A 19,650-nucleotide genomic window follows, 5' to 3' on the forward strand; every position below is an offset into this window, starting at 1 on the left:
GTTGTATCACACAGGCTCACATAAACTCATTACCAGCCTTCCTCTGTTTACACAGCGAGTCAAGTGTCTTGCTGCTGTCCCATCTGCTGGTGCTGAAAACACACCACACACACACACACACACACACACACACACACACACACACACACACACACACACACACACACACACACACACACACACACACACACACACACACACACACACACACACACAAGACACACACTTCTCTATAAATTCAGTAGACATAAATGAAAGGGCAAGCTTGGAAACATGAAAAAAAACACATCTCATATCATCTGATGTGCATCGGGATGAACTGGAAAGCTTTGAATAATTATGTTATTGCATGTTTGTCCAGCTTAGGTTTACATGTACTATGAAACATTGAGGTGGGCATATGGTGCGTGGGACTCTGTTTGGATGGAAACACTGAGGGAGAGTCAACCGAGCTTATCCGGTGACCCAGGGATAGTGAACGCAACACCCCTGTCTGTGATCTGCCCTTGCATTGCGCCAGATCAGGTGACTGGATGCCGGGAATGAATCGCTTCTCATTTTCAGACAAAGACAAACAGTCTCGTCATGTTTTGGAAAAGTTTACAGAACGAGCAATCCTGATATGTGCCTGCAACGCAGCAAGAGTGAGAATACACTGTTTAGGCCTAATCTGCTCATTAAATCCCTGGGATTAATTAAGAAGCATGTTTTCTGCTGATCTCGCTCATTAGCAAGTCTCTCTCTGTCGTCTGCAAAAATCCCAACAGTTGTATCATCATACATATTCTGCTTTCATTACTGCACACAGTGAGGCGCAGATCCATGTTTATGGTAATGACAGAGCATGATGACTTGGCAGCCACATGTCATTGGCACAGTGAGCAGGTGGTTTCACGAGAGGAGCCTCAGTCTCTGCTGCCACCTGCTGCTCAGAGACAGAAAGTGTCCGTCTGTCTATATATTTAAAAAGAAAAAATGGCCTAGTTTCAAAACCCATGGAAAAGACACTAAAACAGGATTATTGTTGTCCTGTGTCTTTAGAAAAATGAATTGTGAAAGGTCCGATTTAAAGAAGTGCTACATCAATTGCAGTTACATAAAACGGGGCACCAATGGGAGAAAATGGTCAAAATAAAAGCAAAGAATGTTTAGAAATATGGAATTTCTGGTATTTGTCAAGCTTCAGAATTGATGGATACTTCGGCTTATAATGCAACCAATAGCATTTCATTAACCCATTCCCAGCATGGTTAACACACCATAGACTGTTAATGTGAAGCATACAGTCAGCCTGACTTCACCCATTGGTTTGTGGACTACTGCTTGAATGCCTCGATTTTGGCATTTTGACAGCCGCCATTTTTGTTGTTGTTGGGAAAACCAGAAGTGAAACGAAAGGGGAAACTATAAGTACAACTAAAAGATGAACAAGACAGTTTTAGGAGACCAAAATGTTATCATTAACTTTTTTGAACTGAAAAAAACTGGGAAAGGCAACAAGTTGTAAACTAACTCTGTAGTGATGTGCCAATCACAAGATAACCCCGCCCTAAGACATACCCATCGTCTATTATATCCTAAATTAACCATCATTTATAACTGTATCGAAGACGACTTTGGAACTAGCAATTGAGTCCTCATTAGGAAAATGTTAACTGAAGTAACACATCAAGAGAGAAGTACGGGTCATTTTTTTGTAGACTTCTACACAATCTGCGTTAAGGCTACATTACTTGTCAAGAATTGTAAAATGATAAGTTGTGATTTTACAGAGCAGGTGAGAGAAACACTGTTTTATTTTTCCCCCAGAAAGTTCATAGGCTAAGCTAACTCCTTATTCTTTACATGTCTCAAACAATGTGAAATAAAAGCAAGAGCACAATTCCCAAAACATCTAAATATTTCTTTGGAAAAGTGTTATGAAGCCCAAGCGAATAGAACCCTTGTGACGTAGCTGAATTGCTTTTTTGGGAAATGCATGTTGCTCTTATTATATAACATGTAAATGTACTGTGTATGCAGGAAGGCTCATAAAAGGTGAATTTAAATAACACAATACCTTGTGTAAAGTCAATTTTATTTATTCCGATTCATAGAAGCATTTTTTTAGAAAATATACTCATTTCCAGGCCTGCAAAATCAGATCCACACTGACTGACTTAAATACTCTTGAAGAGATGGGAGTGCTAAGTGCATGACAACACAAATGTCTCAATCATCATCACCAAAAAGCATCCTCACAAACACAGTTATCAAATGACATATTATCACAAATAAAAACATGATTGGTTACCACAATGGTTAGTGCAGCTTTTAGATTCATTATTTACATCCTCACTAGAACCAATACAGTAAAAACTCACTCTTAGTAGTCACAGATTGTCAGTAAAAGACAGGGAACGGGGGACAAGACGACGGTATTTCCTATACTTTTGCACAAATGCATAAAATAGTTCATGATGAGCCTACTGGAGAGACGGGTTGTGTGTGCTTTATGTACTGCAGGTTTTAGATCATCCTTAATGCCTGAGGAAATAGCAAGTGCAACCAGTTAAAAACAGAAAGCATACCTTGCATGCATTTTCAGCAACAAATGTTTACATGGGTTAAAATGGAGAAGGGGGGGGGGGGGGGGGGTGGGCAGCTGTTGGAGCTTTATCTCTTGAGTCCACACGGTTTTTAAAAGCTTGTCTCTCTCCAGTCCTCATTGTTCCAGTCCCTCCCCAGAAAACTCCTCCTGGTGCACTGGTAACGTCATAACGCGTCTCTGTTTCCCAGCTGGGGGCTTTCATAACCTAAAGGAACAGAAACAATGTCAATGCAGGACTAAACCTGTGCAGTTCAAATGTTTTCTGTGGAAATGAGTCTGTGATTATGTGTGAAGTGAAGGGTTGCACTAATGGAAACACACTTAAAGGAGATGTTATGGGATATAAACAGATGTGCAGATATTTTACAATTCATTTTGGCAAATTGCCAATACATACAAACCTTTATTTTAAGCCACCCGAAAGCAGATATCAAGTTTCTCCTTTAGTGACATTATTATAAACATAGCACAACAAAAGTAAGGACATGTGTAACAATGTTTCTTGGCAATAAATCTTATACCGTTGGAAAGCCTTTTTATTACCCTTTTAAAATGCTGCCACATTTGAGAGGAACATGCATTTGTGGGACGAGCAGCAGAGCCGAGTATGAGGGTTGCGCCTCTGAAAAATGTGCCTAATCTCTCTACCAATGCCAAACAGCTTTCATTTTGCTGTTGACTCTTGGTTTTAGCTTATGGTCCCCCCAGGTGCGTGATTGGCACCTGATTGTCAGCACCTGTGAGCAGGGGCCCTGCTACAGTGGTCAGTTGGCGTCTGCTCCAAGAATCGGCACGCCACGTTTGTCTGATCTGGATGAGGCCTGTGCGATAGGGCAACTTGAAGCTGGTGTTCCAAAAAAAAACATCCATCTATCCATCCATCTTCTCCCGCTTTTCCTTCAGGGTCGCGGAGGTAACAGCTCCAAGACGCTCCCAGGCCAGCGAAGAGATATAATCCCTCCATCTGGTCCTAGGTCTAGCCCTCGGTCTCTTCCCAGCTGGACGTGCCTGGAACACCTCCCTAGGGAGGCGCCCAGGTGGCATCCTCACTAGGTGCCCGAACCACCTCAACTGGCTCCTTTCAATGCGAAGGAGCAGCGGTTCTACTCCGAGTCCCTCCCGGATGACTGATCTTCTCACCTTATCCCTAAGGGAGATGCCAGCCACCCTGCGGAGAAATCCCATTTCGGCCGCTTGTATCCGCGATCTCGTTCTTTCGGTCATGACCCATCCTTCATGACCATAGGTGAGGGTAGGAACAAAGATGGCTCGGTAGGCAGAGAGCTTTGCCTTCTGGCGCAGCTCCCTTTTCGTCACAATGGTGCGGTAAAGCGACTGCAGTAAAAAAGGGGGATCAGAGGGTGTGTGTTATTTGGACTGAGCTCTAGTACCAAAGCCAAGTTCCATATAACGAGGGATGGGATGTCAGAGACATGCCGCAAAGTGGGCGTCCAAAGAAGACGTCACCAAAGGAAGGCCATGAAGGCAGGTAACAAGACAATATTCAAAGAGATTTTTATTATGTTGTATTTTTCATTACTATGAACCTCCACAGTGCAGACACAGCTGTTTCTCCTGCCTAAAAACGTTTCACTGCCCATGCACATAATTAAAGTGTCCCTTTATCAACAAGTCATACCGGCAGAAATGTCAGTAACTGGTCGATGTTTAAAGCCTTTGTAAAGATGCAGATTTCAATGTAAATCCCCACAAATGATTACCTAGATCTGCAGAGCTAAAAGGAGTGTGAATATTGAATCAGTTCAAACTCTAAATGCTAATGTTTCTTTGTGTCTGCATTATGTTTAAATAATAAACTTAATGTGAAGTTCACTATAAAAACTGTAAGAGGTTGTTTCTGTGGCCAAACAATGGTGTTGTTGCAGGTTTAATGCTGCAGTAGTATAGTACATTAGCAGTGGATTAAATGAATAGTGTCTGTATCCAACTTTTCTTATGTTGGCACGCAACTCAGCTATCTACCACCTTCTTTTAAACCATGGCAGACAGATTTGTTTTATAGTAAACCATCTGTACTCTACTTGCTTTATATCAAACACCATAAGGACAAAGTAAGCGTCTAGCTAGTTAGCGCAATGGAGTGCTAAATGCTTAAAGGAGAATAAAAAATTTGGATTTGAATTCACCAGATTGGCAGCAAACACGACTCTAAATGGATGCTAATTATGTTCTGTGTGTACTATTCACACTTCCAGTTTTCAGATTTCACAGTGTACTGGAAACATAAATGTGAAAATTTGGCTGCTGTTGGTGATGAAGAAAATGTGATAAATAAATCAATGAGATTCATTTATTTAAGACAACTCATATTAATGGGTTGTCTTGTAAAAACAAAAAATACTGCAGATTTAATTTTTTAGCCATAATATCAACATTTACCTTTCTGAAAAACTGAAACTACAAAACTATACATCCTTTACATCAACTAAACTTAAATTTGTTTTCATATAAAGTAAAAACAGTGTGTTAGTCATCATAAATCACTACCTGAAAAGGAACAATTCTGTCAACGTTTACTTTTATAAATAAGTGAAACAACAAATAAATACAATTTAAATTATCAAAAATGTATTTCAGGTTCAGTTATTTAGTCATGTTGGTTTCACGCGCCACTGAGCAACTTTCATATGAATGAACGGGTTCCTCCTCGCACACCGCACGCAGTTTCCTCTGGAGGGAACGTTGTGATCTTAGCTTTTGAAGACCATTTAAGTGAACCTAAACCTTCATAACACACTGCAGGAAAGGGGAAACCGCTTTTTCAAGTAAGTGAAACTATTTCCATAAATCTGTCATTAAAAAAAGCTACATTTGAATGTGTTTTTTAGAGATCTGACCAAAAGTGACTTTTTTTTAAACTCTGTCTTTAAATTCAGAATTCTGAGATTAAATTCCAAAAAAACCAAAAACAAACATCCCCCTGTGGGCCCTGATCCTCAACATTTGTTCCAATCTGACAAAATAATAAATAACTGAACATCAGAACTATTATTTTCCTTGTGGTCCAGAAGCCTTGGCTGATGCCTCAGCTAACCCACAATGTAACCGGACAGTACCAGAGGAACACGCATGCACACTTCCTGCATAACTGGCTGTTATGCCGTCATCATTATCCCCCTCACAGTGATGGTAATTGAGCCTCACACAGCAGCTTCTTGACATACAGCTGTATATGATGGAGAACATTGGCAGCGGTATTGCTGTGTCATTAGAGCTCCTAGAATTCCACCGCCACAGTATTTTCATCTCCGACGGCAAACGGCTCAGTATCGAGATCGACAACGAGTCAGCTAAACATGGCTGCCAATTATCTCCATAATACGACGAGGAATCAGAAAGGAATCAGCTCGAATTAAAGCAGTGATAAAAGGTCCTTTATTTGAGAAATGGCGAGGTTCCCGACTTATAGCAAACTCTTCCAGGCAGTGTCAGAAGCATCTGCCAGCTGCACTGAGACGTTGTTGGAGAACAGCCAAATAGCAGCTTTAAATTATGCTTTGTGATCTCTTTCTTTGGAGCCATTCATAAAATAGCAGAACAAGCATGCGTTCAATATGTTCGGTATGACTCGTACATGTACGGTGCTTTGAAAACGTTTACAAGGACTTTTTCTGGTGCAGAATTTGTTGATAAAATGAGGTTGTTCACACTGATCTTTCTGCTTTTAGGGGAACCAACACTCATCTTCAGGTTTCATGCTAGTATCTTGTGCCTCTACTGTGACATGTTTCCATGCTTTAATGTTTTAAAAGCTCTTTATTTTCTCATACTGCCTGTACTGCAGCACCTCTTTTCAGCCTCTGTCTGAAACCAGGGCCCAGTCTGCTCTGATTGGTTAGCGAGCCGGCTGTGTCGTGAAAAGTCAAATACTTAGAGATGTCCCGCCCCTTAGCCAATCACGTACAATGTGGTGGCGCGCTAGCCAATAGAAGCGCAAGTGTTACATATTGGGTACTTCTCACTTCTCTTAACTTGCTTCTTTTCCTTGCGCATTAGTCCTCCCACCAGGGATGCATGGACAGACGCAAGCAAACCACGCAAAGAGAGAGGAAGCATGGAAATTAGCTTTAAGAGCAATGGGACTTCCTTTCCACGGAGCCTCCTAGGTTATCGCTCCTCCCATCTCGCTTCTCGGGCACAAATAAGCGCCATGGGACGCTCCTTAAGATGGCGCACACAAATCAACTTCGACTGAGACCGAGGACCAAGGAGCGAGGAAATGACAAATAAGAGAAGTGAGAAGTACCCAGTGTGTTTCCAAGCCCCCAGGAAGTGTGCTGAATGTTGATGAAAATTTTCGTAGTGGCCAAACGGCGCTAATACGACTTCCGTGTCAGTCTGTGACGTCATTGGGCCCATACATTTTACCATTGAGTTACATTGGGAAAGAGAGGTCTGTAAATCAGAGGATACTTATTTTTAAACAAAATCAACTGCCTAGTATAAACACTTTTGTAACCCTTTTTTCACTTAGCCGAGAGCAGGAGATCGGAGGCGGGGCTTAGGCAGAACACAAGTTCGAGCTCTATTGGCCAACATATGGGTACTTCTGCTCTCGAGAGGCAGGTCATTTTGGCTTCACGTGACCCTGAGCAACTTTCATAGGAATGAACGGGAGGGAACTTTGGGATTTGAGCTTTTGCAGACCATTTACATGCACTAAAACCTATAAAATACACTACAGGGAAGGGAAAACCACAAAAAGCATAATAGAGCCCCTTTAACTTTTAGCCAAATTCAATCTGTGCCAGATCACATGCCACATGGCCGTCATACTGCACATTTTCTCAGGAAGTGAAACAGATACATACACCCTGCAGGGAAGTCCAGAGATCTGTTTCTGTACTGGGGGAAACAGGGCTTTTTCACAGGGAATCTGCGATCTGAGGACCTCTCCAGATCGTAGGGGCTGTCCGACTCCATGCCTGAAGGGAAATGGCATGAGACACAGACAGAGTGGGATGTGGGAACAGGGAATGGGGGGGGGGGTTGCAGGATAAAGCAGCCAGGAAGATCTAACAGGCATGGGAGCACATCAAAATCACGCTGTTTTCATTTGACATAATGATAACAAAAGGCTGTGGGCCATTGTTCTGAATTATGGAGAAAACAGCAAGATGTCAATTTGTCTCGTTCATGCATGTACAGCAAATCAGCATGCATGTTGAGGTTGTGGTTACAAGCATGCTGAGAAAGACGTACGGTACCTATGTCGAAGGAGTTGGACTTCCTGGTGTGACAAGATGCTGCTGGGAATCCATTACGGCCTTCTTCTTCATCTGGTTGTTGGAGTCAGAAAAAACATCATCATCTGCATTTATTCTGTCCATGATGGCCTTCTGACATCATCAACAACATACAGTATTCTGTCTCCTAGATCCTTGTTGGATTTTAGCATTAAATCCACCAGGTTATACGGAAATAGAAAAAACTGTTGTGTCAATTCTGACCATTTTCACTTAAAAAAAATCAAGGATTGCATATACTGTATATGAGGCATACAAAACATCCAAACATGTCAATAATTGGATATATATTATAACTAAATGATTGCCCACTAATACAAAGAAAGGAATCGAAAAATAGATACTTTTTTAAAGTTGGTTTGTTTTACGCCCAATAACCACTTAAGTTAAGGAAGAGGTAGAAGAAGGTAGAGGAGAGGAAAGAGAAGAGGAAGAAGAAGAAAAAGGAAAATAAGGAGAAGGAGAAGAAGGAAAAGTCAAATGAGGAGGAAAAAGAGAAGGAAGATATTATTATATTACATAAACAGGCTTTTTTAGTTACTATACAAGAAACAAAGTGTTCTTTTTTGTAATAAACGGAGACTCAAACGTGATTCTGTTCTAAATATGAAATCATCAAAATGTACTTTGTAGTAGTAGGTTAGTTCGTTATAGGGCATTATAATTTGTCCTGTTTATTCTTATATTTTGTATATCTTTTTTGTTTGAATGTAGCCACTTTACATACAGTATAGCTCTGGAAAAAACTGAAATCTCAATCTCTACATGTACGGCAGCCATTCCAGTGTCTGTTGAATTCCAACACAGAGAAATGTTGTCAGTAGTTTATAGAATACAATAAAGAAATGTTTATTTTACTCAGACACATACCTATAAACAGTAAAACCAGAGACACTGATAATGTTGCAGTGGTCTCAGTAGCCATTTTTAAATGCTGCTCCAACAAAACAATTGAATAAATTGGGATCAATAAAAATGACATCTAATGTAATCATCGGTCATGAGAAGCAGACAGTTAATGCTGATCAGTTTTGGCAAATATATATTTCTTACATATTTAAAAAGTACAAATAAGCAACAACAACAATGTTGATCTACACAATCTTCCACTCTCTACCGTAGAGCAACATTGTTACAGCACCTTGGCTGGCAGGATCCGCTGCGTCTCTCCCCGGCTTGGCAGACGCTGGGGGGCTCTTCCTCTCAGCGGTCCCCTCTTCTTCTGTGATGGGCTGAGCTGGAGGGAGGCTCCTCTGCTCATTGGTCAGCTCTTCACCTGGGCTGGCGGGCGAACTTTTGGGAGAACGCGCAGCCTTTTCCGGAGAGGTCTTGTCTCTTAAGATGTCGAGGCTCGGCTGAAGGAGAAAAAGAGCATTTGTGTTATTTTACACAGCTAAAAATCTTCGGGTTCTTTTTCCTTATTTCATTTCCGTAGAACACTTACCTTAGTGGGCAGGAGAGGACGCTGGCCCTCTGGTCCTCTTCCTCTCTGCTTCTCTTCGTGTTTTCGTTCACTCTGGTCCTCTTCTACTTGCAGCCTTCCTGCCTCTTCTGCAGAGACAAAGAAATAAAAGGAATCTAAGGTACACACTTTTTATTTTGTACGCACTCTGTTCAAGACGGGATTGGACATGTAGTATCTACAATAAGTGCACTCTCACCCAAATAAATCTTTAAATATAATATGAAATGCATATTATGCTGTCCCCTTGATAGTGTGCATATACTGTACGCATGTTAATGGTAATGGTGGCCTATCAGCTTAATAAAGCTTAATAAAGCTGATAGGCGACCATTGATCTTCATTAAATGAGCAGTAGCAGAACCTATTATTAATATTTATTGCCCTGCACAAATTGCAGCAATATAAAAATGTACTTTTCATTACCATTTCTCCATTTTTAATGTCATTCTGCAGATTCTCACATTGATTTTATGGCATGGCCGGCTCTGGCCTGGAGCTATTGTACCGACGTCTTAATTCCCCTTGAGCCAGAGTGCAGTCTGCAGCGATGTTTGGAACTGAGGATGTTTGGCTCATTATGGAGTCTAGTCTTGAAATCAACAACAGCCCATACCAATGAGCCTCTCTGTTTGTAAATGGAAAGCGTACTTTTGAGATAGAGCCAATCAAAACTCCGTCCATTTATCCCTCTTCAAACTGACTCTGACAGACTTGTCCTGAACCCAATTTCTTTTAATGATGTTGATCCAACTTTTACAGTTTGTTAGCTTTCCAACTTTTTAAATGGCGTCTTTTGGGCCTTTCCCCCCCATCCATACATTACTTTACACTATGTTACAAATACTGTAGATCTCAGAATTCTACAGCTCTGTCCTGGAGAGCCCTGACTGCACTGTGCAGCTCCTTCAGTGACTGACTTCTTCACCCACGCTGTCTTATGGACAGATACCGCAGGTCCTTCCTTCCTGCAGCGGGCAGGCTGTACAACCACCACAGCCCCTGGTAGACCACCCCACACACACATAGACTGGAATACCCCTGATGTGCAATAACACTATCTGAAAATATAAAACTTTGTGCAATATAACCTCCTGCAATATTACTGTGTCTGTGAGGGGGACGATCCTCTCCTGCCTACATTATTACTTGTTATCACAGTCAATTAAGGTCCCACAATATAACCAAAAAAAGTGCCACTTTTTGAAAGAGATTTTGAAGAAAAAGTATAATTCCAATTATATGTAAATTTTACGGTAAATATACAATGGAATATCTCTGACAATATTATGTTCATGCTCCACATTTAAATTGTTGTTTAAATTTAAATAAAAGTGTTTAAAATAATGATGCCTTTAGTATTTCACTCATTGATACAGAATCTGTCCCATAACATTATTATTATAATTACAATATATATAATAATAATTATAATTACAATATACATAATGATAATTATAATACATCTAATTATTATTATTGTTGTATTATTATTAAGGCCCTTTTTCTCTCTATTGTAATGTTTTATTGATGATTCTGTGTATTTTTATTTTGTGTATCTACATGTTTTTTACTCTATAGATATATATACATATATATTTTTTTGCAAATGTATTTTTAGATGAAAATTCCTAATTTGGAATGAATAAGTGCATCGAGTGCAGAGGGTGCATTTAAATAACAGTGCACAGACATATGGCCCTTTTCTAGTCAGTATAGGAAGGCCAGTTTTCATGTTGGATTGGCTTTTTGTATGAGGGTTGCATTACACAATAACTAATATCCAACCAGAGCCAAAAATGTTAAAATAATTGTAAAATAACTTCACTTGCTGTATGAGGTGCAGTACCTAAGCTCTCCTGCAGGTGTCTCTGCCTCATGACAGCCACAGAGGGCTTGCTGCCCTGTGGGGGGGGCTCCGGCCTCCCCTGGCTCCCACCGCCGCTCTCCCCGTCCTCCTCCATGTCGCTCCGTGGGTCTGTGAGGGGGACGATCCTCTCCTGCCTGCCCGCCTCCATCTGTCTCTCCGTCTGCTCGCTGGAGGACGCCACGTGGCCGTTGGTCCGGGCATCGGCGGGGACGTCGGAGAGGATGGGGGACCTGTCAGTATCTCGCTCCGTGTCTTTGAAGTCGCAGTTGCTGCTGCCATCCGAGTCCTCGATTTCCGCCCCGATGCAGCTGTACACCATGCTGACCAGGTCTGTGGACTGGACGAAGAGACAACGACACCTCTTAATCTACCTTATAGGATGTTGCTCGAATCATTTAACTGTATGTTCTCCTGGCAACAGTACGATAATCATTTTGCAGTTCTGGTGAATTTAATTATACCAAAATTCAATTATCCCTAATTTTCCTGGGCCTCTACTCAAGGTTCAGTGGATCCATGGACACCACCCTGAGAAGCAAAGGGATTTGTGTCTGCATGTTCCTTTGGGAAGGGACTAAAATGTATCCACATAGTCCTCTACACTTCTGACGAGCTACTGTGCACACTCCTTCACAGAGAAAGACCAGAAAAATATCAGGTGGTGGGGAGAGCATTCATCTTTGCACTTTGTCGAGTCATGTGGAGCAATCGGAGTTGGAAGACAGTTGGATTTTGATTGATGAGTTAGGATGGAAGCAGACCAAAGACAAGGTTTTGAAATTATTTTGCCCGATCGGTGCTTTAATCCACAGAATAATAATGCTTTGGCTTTTTGTAAATGTACATTTAGGAGTGTCACCATCCTTTCAGAGGTCCTGGAAGTACGCCGGGTATTGAAACCAATCTACGTAATGGGCAAACCCTGGAATTACAACTACCACATCAGTAATGTGATCCCCTGGGATGTGAGAAAACTTACTTCCATTGAATAACTTTAGTAAAGGGACATTTGTAAATAATCATATCATCTGTTTAAGGTAAATCAACTACCCACCCAGTACAAACATTTACAAAATCCTTTATATAAATTCCTTAAGTTTAAGTTCGTAGAAGTGGTAAGATGTGCTATCAACCGAATCGAGGTATTTAGCCTCTCTTTTCCTGAGAAATCAGCTACAAAATGAAAGTGTGGACACAAAGCAGAAGTTCACATGCTCTATGGGCCCAATGGATGCGAAAGATTGCCGATGTCAGGCCATTTTAGCTTCAAGCGTAACGCTTTATAGCCTCCAAAGGTGTTTCCTGTTGTCGTTACACATCCATGCTTGGAAGTGGATCAGTATTCACCGGTTAATGCCTATGACTGTGACTGACTGAAAGCTGTACCTGTCTTTGGATGAGGCAGGGGGGGCTGGAAGCTCTCATCCCTTGCACAGGGACACCCTGTATGGGCCGAGGAGAAGACATGGTCCCGTTGGCCCCAGGACCGGCGCTGTCTGGCCTCCCAGCGTCCTTAGGGTGCTGAATCATCGAGTAGACGTTCTCTGAGGCGCTGCGGGGACAAACAGACAGAAAAACACAAGAAACTTTGATGAGTGAATCGTTATTCTGACATTTTTAGGGTACAGATTTTACCTATGAGACACAGGATTATGAAATAAGTGTCAGAATCTCTGACTTTCTGTATTAATATATGATGATATTGTAATTAATGAACATGTCTATGGCCCATTGGCTGTAGCACTTCCCACACGCAGGAAAATAAAATGGGTTCAGAGGGCATCCAATTGAATGCAACTACTTTGGAAATAGCTACACTTAAGATGAGTCATCTGTTCTTTTATCCTCCTCTTTCAGATCGCTGTAGGCTGCTGGATAACTTAAAAATATAACTTCCATGCGTGACTATTAAACATTTGAAGCGATTGTGTCACCGGATTTCCACCTCGCCAGAATTCCTCAAAGTTCACATTTTTAAGAGCCTTTGTCAGCACACATAAAACTCTTTTTCTCCTCCATTGTCTGAGACTAAGTCCTTTCAAAAGTGGAGGTTCACAAAGAGTGCCTACTAAGTGCATTTCTTCTACTTTTTTAAACTATAGTGGCGTTATTAAAGGCTCAACTTAAATGTATGCAATGCCATCAATTCAAAAGGGAGGGAAAACAGTTGGAGACAGCAAAATATTTTCTTCCATTAAAATATTTATGAAGCTATGAGGCGACGTTAATGCCCGGCGCTGGTTTCGTTTAACAGCCTTCTCGTTCTCTGGGTAACTGCACTTAGATTTAACTTTCATCCCCCTCCATTCCACCCGGCCCCTGTGCCGCGTACTCACTCCAAGTCCTGATTAGAGATGGTGGAATTGCGGTTCTTGCGGAAGCCGGAGAAAATTGACAACACGCTGCGTCTTTTCTTTCTCCTCAGCGACTGGCCCTGATGGAGGGACGACAGCTGACTGAAGGGGGGAGAAAGAGGAGGGATAGCAGACAGGTTGTCGGTAAAAGAATGGACGGATACAGTATAGTTTAAGCTTTAATGCTAAAGCCATTAAGGCTAATTGACTGTAATACCGCAGAGTAAACTAAATATATAAGATAAAGATGTAAGTCCTCCATTCATATTTTACTAGTGAAAGCACAAACAAGTGTTAGCATTAACTCTTTCTTGAAGTACAAAATGCAGAGTGTCTCATTTCAAAATCTTAAGTTATTGATGCATTAATGAGTTCATCACTGTTGCATTTGGTAAAAGTAAAAAGCAAATATGACCCATTTAGTAGCACTGTCCTGTCCTGTCCTTTTTTTTTTCTTTTAACCTTTATTTATATCCTTAACCTTTTTCTTTTTTTTTACTCAGCTCTCTGGATTTGTTTGTATTTTATTTAATATTTTTGTGTTAAATGTTTCCTTATTAACTTTTTTTTTCTCATCGAATTGTGAAGCATCTTGAGATGACGTCGTCTTTAAAGTGTGCGATATAAATAAAATGTATTATTATTATTATTATTATTATTATTATAATTTAGACACCTTAGAAAAGACGTAGAGGACAGGTTCCACTCTGTCAATTCTTCATCAGTGGCTTCCGTATCACGCTGTCAACAGTTGACTACATTTTATCTAATGCCAATCAACCATTTTTTCTAGATATGTCCCCGACTGAGAATTTACAGTAGAATCTTTGATTAAAGTCGAATAACGTTTACTTTTCATTGACACTGTTTGTTGTATATGCGTGATGAGCTGTTTGTAGAACTGGATTAAAGGAGGAGATTTATGGGCCGAAAAGAAACAGCGACCCCACATCAGCTTTTTCTGCTGATGAGTATAGGATGAATATTTATTTATTAAGGAAACCACGCAGGTCTATGTCAAATCCGACTTTCAGCACCCCCGTGTGACCTGAATGGAATGATCCGGTGTTTCATAACCACATTTTCCCGCCACTGCAGCAATGGACTGTGAGATTGTTAATCTAATCAGGCTTCCGTTCCATTCAAGGACACCCCTTCCCTTTGACTTCTTTTTTCAAATTCTGTACAGATGGTTTAATATATTTAACAGCGGGCATATTTTGTGATGCCTCAATGAATCTTGATAAAATGCCCTGCTGTGAGCACATTTTAGCTGCTAAATGTTCCACTAGGTTGACAGTTATTATGAAACAACGCTGATGGGAGCATTTGGTGAATAAAAACAGTTCAGTTGCAGGTCTGAAAACCATAACAATTCGCTAAAAGATACTAAAATGTATATCACATTTTTAACATTTTGCTGCATCCAAAAGCAATGATTTAATGGAATTGTATTGAATTTGAAAGACAAATGGGTCAGTGATTTTGGAACAGAAAACCCTGTAAGCTGAAGATTTTTCTAAATCAACTTACATACAAGCAACACTTTTACATTACAGTAGTAACTTGGCTTTTCCCACACATGAAAAACAATATATCTTTATTTACTCTTAACATTACATTCAATATGTTTAAACTCCAATACAGTGCACCAGTGCTTCCCCTGGCCAAGTTGGGGCCCTTAGCGAAATTTTACATCGGATGTTGAATGATGACGTCAGGCCTCAAAGCGTGGAAACTGTGCTGAGCATAATTGCACCACATTTGCACATACTGTAAGATGAGGCCCCCAGCGCAACATGAGGCCCTACGCACAGCGCGTGGGCTCTGTATAGGGAGGGGGCGCCCTGCAGCGCCTACTTTAACTATTTTGATGATTCGTGTTGGTGGCGTTGGTTTTTTCTTAAAGAGTAAAACTGAAAGAAATTGCCAAATACAGTTTTTTGTTCATGGCTTCTTAAGCACCCACTTAAAAAAGACTCCAATGCTAATGTAAGATGCAAATCTGTACGTCTATGTTTCTTACATAACAAACTGAAAGCAAAAATGGTAAAGTATTGGTTTTCTATTCCACAGGGGTTAAAACAGATTATCTTTTGGCAACATGTAGCCAGCAACCAGTGTTTAAAATAGAACATACACTGTATTTAAAACACACTCAATTAATATTCTGTTGGTTATTTTTAGAAATTTAACAGGCAGAAGAAAAACAAATGGTTGTGTTTCTTTAATATAGAATTGTTTTTTCATGGATCTGTAAACACAGACCACCAGTTCCCTCTGTAATAAAGAGAAAGCACGTCCAAACAAAATGAAAGAGAAAGGAAACAGCAGGCTGCACTGTGATAGTAAACAGGATAATTTAATCCATATATTCGAGTATGTTCTGGTTATTGAACAAATGGAGCTAAAAATTAGGACTCTATTAAGTGCAAATGCAACATCTCCATTACATCTGCTGCAGAGTGCTTTTGCAGCATGCTGCTCATTCTTTATTGATACTATTACATGACATGAGAGTACAAAGCAATATAGATGTGTACAGTATAGAGGACATACATTAATCCTGTTTAATGCATGTAGTATGAAGTGTATAAAACATACAGGAGGAATACTTCTAATGTAGGTGTGTGGTTATACATGGATATTGCTGTTTTTGTTGCAGTAGGTTGAATCATGTTATTTTGAGTGCAGAATTTAAATGTGATTCACATCCGTATACACATTACAGTTTAACTCATATGGAAATTTTCAATCACACTTATTTAAAGGGGACATATTATGTTCACCTTCAGGTTTCATAATTGTATTTTCTGCCTCTACTGTGACAGGTCTCCATGCTTTAATGTACGAAAAGCTCTTTATTTTTCTCATACTGCCTGTGCTGCAACACCTCTTTTCCCCCTCTGTGTGAAACCAGAGCCCAGTCTGCTCTGATTGGTTAGCTAGCTGGCTCTGATGTGATTGATCCACTGCTTAGAAATGTCCCACCCCTTAGCCCAGTGGTCTCCAACCTTTTTAAGCCCAAGATCCCAGACCTCCACCTTGGTGAGAGGCAAGATCTACCTATTTAAGCGTTGAAAGAAAAAGACAGCCCAGATTGTCCTTCCAACTTGACGCCTTTTATTCAGGCTAACTGTATTTGAATTACGTGAAATGCTTTGGTCCAACGTTCAAATGTATGCAACAAAGAAAACACTGTAACTAGCGTATCAAACTGGCCATAGCTTCACATCAACACATCAACTTCAATTCTAACCCATCAACTTCAATTCTAACAACTTCAATTGTAAGTTATTCAATTTCATTTTAACACAAAAAGAAAAGGAATGTGGAATTTTCCACGAGACAGTATTTTGTTTATGGTAGACAGGCAGATCATATGAAGTGTTACGCTTATCCACTGAAGCTTCAAGTCACATTAATATCAGCATTTCAGAAAATACAACTGTAATGCTAACAACATTCCCAATGCATTTAGGCCAAGTGCAGCTTTATGTCCAACACAATAAATAAAGGTGTGGCCTATTTCCTTTTGTATGAGGTAATTATTTTGTTCATAGAGGGCACACACACACACACACACACACACACACACACACACACACACACACACACACACACACACACACACACACACACACACACACACACACACAAAACACACTAGCGGTGAGCAGATCATATGCAGTGTTATGCTTATTCATTCAAGCTTCATGGAAGTTACATAACATCGGCATTTTAGAAAATATATATCAATAAAATGTAATATTATTATTATTATTATTAAATAGAACTGTAATTGTGTTTTAACAAAATTCTCAGTCAGTGTAAATAAGCTCAGTGCAGTTATGTACCATCTTATGCATCATCACTTTTCACATTGCCATCAGATGTCAAAACTGGCATGTTACTCACCCAGGTTAGTGAGATGGCTGTGACTGAATACTGTCTGTGAGTGCTTTGTAGTTTGGCTCATAGCTACTGACAACTAGTCTGAGACAGTCTTGTGAGGTGTCTGTCAGTGAGGCGGCTCCTGTACTTTGATTTACTCATTCTCATCTGTGAAAACGCCATTTCACAGAGGTAAGTGGGGCCAAAGTAGGCACTCACTCTTAGTGCACATGAGGTGAGGAGGGGAAACGTCTCCCTGCTGACAATTCCCCCAAAGTTACTGTCCCGTGATCTTACTTATAGCTCCATGTCATTTTGCAAATCAACCATCTCCATGTCAACCCCACTAGGCAGAGCAAATACCTGCTGAAAATGGGTTTAAGACGAATGCAGCAACATCTTCCATGACTTCTAGTTCACCAAAAACGCCGACTGAACTCTGCTGCCACTTTGTCCAGGTGAACAGTGTCCTTGTCACCGATGGCCTGTGATATTTTCTCTAAGTTCGGAAAGTGTGTCAGCCTCCCGTTTTTCAGCTGTGTGTCCCAAACACCGAGCTTGGCCTTGAACGCATTCACTGCGCTTATCATGTGGGGCAGGTGTCGGTCTTTTCCCTGGAGCTCGTTGTTCAGTTTTGCCGTTAGGTCTGTCAGAAACCCCAGATCCAGCAGCCACTGATCATCTGACAGCTCCTCATGCTCTTCGTTCCTTGTCTGCAGAAAAGTCTTTATCTCGGGCAGCAAATCACGCCTTGAATAAGCGATGTTGAAGCGCTTTCGCTCTAATCGAGTTGATCAGTTTGACCACCAGAGTCATTACTTGAGAAAAGTTCGCGACCTTCCCCGCCAAGTCCTGCTAATGAATGACACAGTGGTAATTCACGAAGTCAGGAAAATCATGGTCGTTACGGCACAGCGCAATAAATCCAGCGCGCACACCGCGCATTGCTGGGGCTCCATCAGTGGTAATTGCCACCAGTTTGTGAATCGGGATGTCATTATCGCGGACATATTTTTTTAAACAGGCTGTAAATATCCTCACCTCTCGTCTCTCCTTTAAGTGCAAAAGAATGAGGAGATCCTCTTTTGTGTAGAGTCCGGGAAAGCCATCCTGACAAATACAACAAGCTGAGCTGTGTCCATTACATCCAGGGATTCATCAAACTGTAGTGAAACATATTCACAGTGTGACAAGTCTTTAAGCACTTGTCGATCCATGTCCCCTGACATTTCCTCGACCCTCCTCGCCACTGTATTGGGGCCAAGCTGGACACTGCGGAGCGCGGTTTGATGTCGTCTTTATTTTTGAAGCCGTTGAAATCCTGCAGTGATGGCCATTGCCTCCTTGAATAAATCGCCATCTGTAAAAGGCTTCTTGTGATTAACCTAAAATGTGACTAATACGAAATGAAGCTTCAGTCGCTGCCTTATTTTGGCAGCAGGTTTTGTGAAAAGCGACTGCTGGGCCTTCAACCCCGCTTTCAGCTCAGCAACTTTCCCAGCTCGGATTGCGTTCTTGGTGGGGAAACTGTCTGAAATTGTCATGGTTGGTGTTGTGGTGCCGCTCCAGATTTCCTCTTTTAGACAGCGCCAGAGTTTGGTGGCACAGCATACAAACACACTTGTCTTTCACCATGTTGAAAATAAATTCCTCTTCCCATTCCTCATGGAAATTATACGTTTTCGACTTCGTTCTCGGAGCCTCCGCCATGCCAGCTGACAACATTGCCGTCTATTAGCTATCACCTGCTAGTGCCGTATATTGTCATTTTGCGACAGTTAATGTGCCAGTATCCTTCTTTGATCTTATTAGTCAATTTAATGCCGCCTGTTACGCTGAAAAAATACAAACATATTTACAAAATACAAACTCATTTTTGTATTATTTTCGGGGTCTACAGGGAATGTTTCAAAGATCTACATGTCGATCGCGATCGACGGGTTGGCGACCACTGCCTTAGCCTATCACGTACACTGTGTTGGAGCGCTAGCCAATAGAAGCGCTTGTTAAATTAGTGATGTCCCAACGGCTTAATTCCAAACCGCCCCCTACCCCTCGGTTTGTGCGTTTGCGGAGAAGGTCCGCCACATTAAGTGCTGTTCCAATTCAACAAGTGTGGAGTGGACGCGAGGGGGAGTGGGTTAACAAGCCCTCAAATAGGGAGTCTGCATTGGACCCGACTTCACATGCTGCACTACCAGTCCGACCCAACG

General features: G+C 41.2%; 1 protein-coding gene across 4 annotated transcripts in view; it reads right to left on the reverse strand.

Annotated features, from left to right (window-relative positions):
• Positions 1–2,089: 2,089 nt before the first annotated feature.
• carmil3 (capping protein regulator and myosin 1 linker 3) overlaps positions 2,090–19,650 on the reverse strand; it is a 101,755-nt gene continuing 84,194 nt past the window's right edge. For 2 of the 4 annotated variants that reach the window (XM_063885161.1, XM_063885162.1), the window contains exons 34-41: positions 13,526–13,645; positions 12,576–12,741; positions 11,169–11,526; positions 9,302–9,408; positions 8,999–9,212; positions 7,819–7,890; positions 7,423–7,536; positions 2,090–2,795 (exon numbers count right to left, since the gene is read on the reverse strand). In XM_063885161.1, the coding sequence (XP_063741231.1) occupies positions 2,755–2,795; positions 7,423–7,536; positions 7,819–7,890; positions 8,999–9,212; positions 9,302–9,408; positions 11,169–11,526; positions 12,576–12,741; positions 13,526–13,645 (1,192 nt within the window). In that variant the 3' untranslated portion in view covers positions 2,090–2,754. The remainder of the gene's footprint in view (positions 2,796–7,422; positions 7,537–7,818; positions 7,891–8,998; positions 9,213–9,301; positions 9,409–11,168; positions 11,527–12,575; positions 12,742–13,525; positions 13,646–19,650) is intronic. The other 2 variants (XM_063885164.1, XM_063885163.1) reach the window with 2 other exon arrangements.

The sequence above is a fragment of the Eleginops maclovinus genome, chromosome 6 (genome assembly GCF_036324505.1).
Source record: "Eleginops maclovinus isolate JMC-PN-2008 ecotype Puerto Natales chromosome 6, JC_Emac_rtc_rv5, whole genome shotgun sequence".
NCBI classification, from domain to species: Eukaryota; Metazoa; Chordata; class Actinopteri; order Perciformes; family Eleginopidae; genus Eleginops; species Eleginops maclovinus.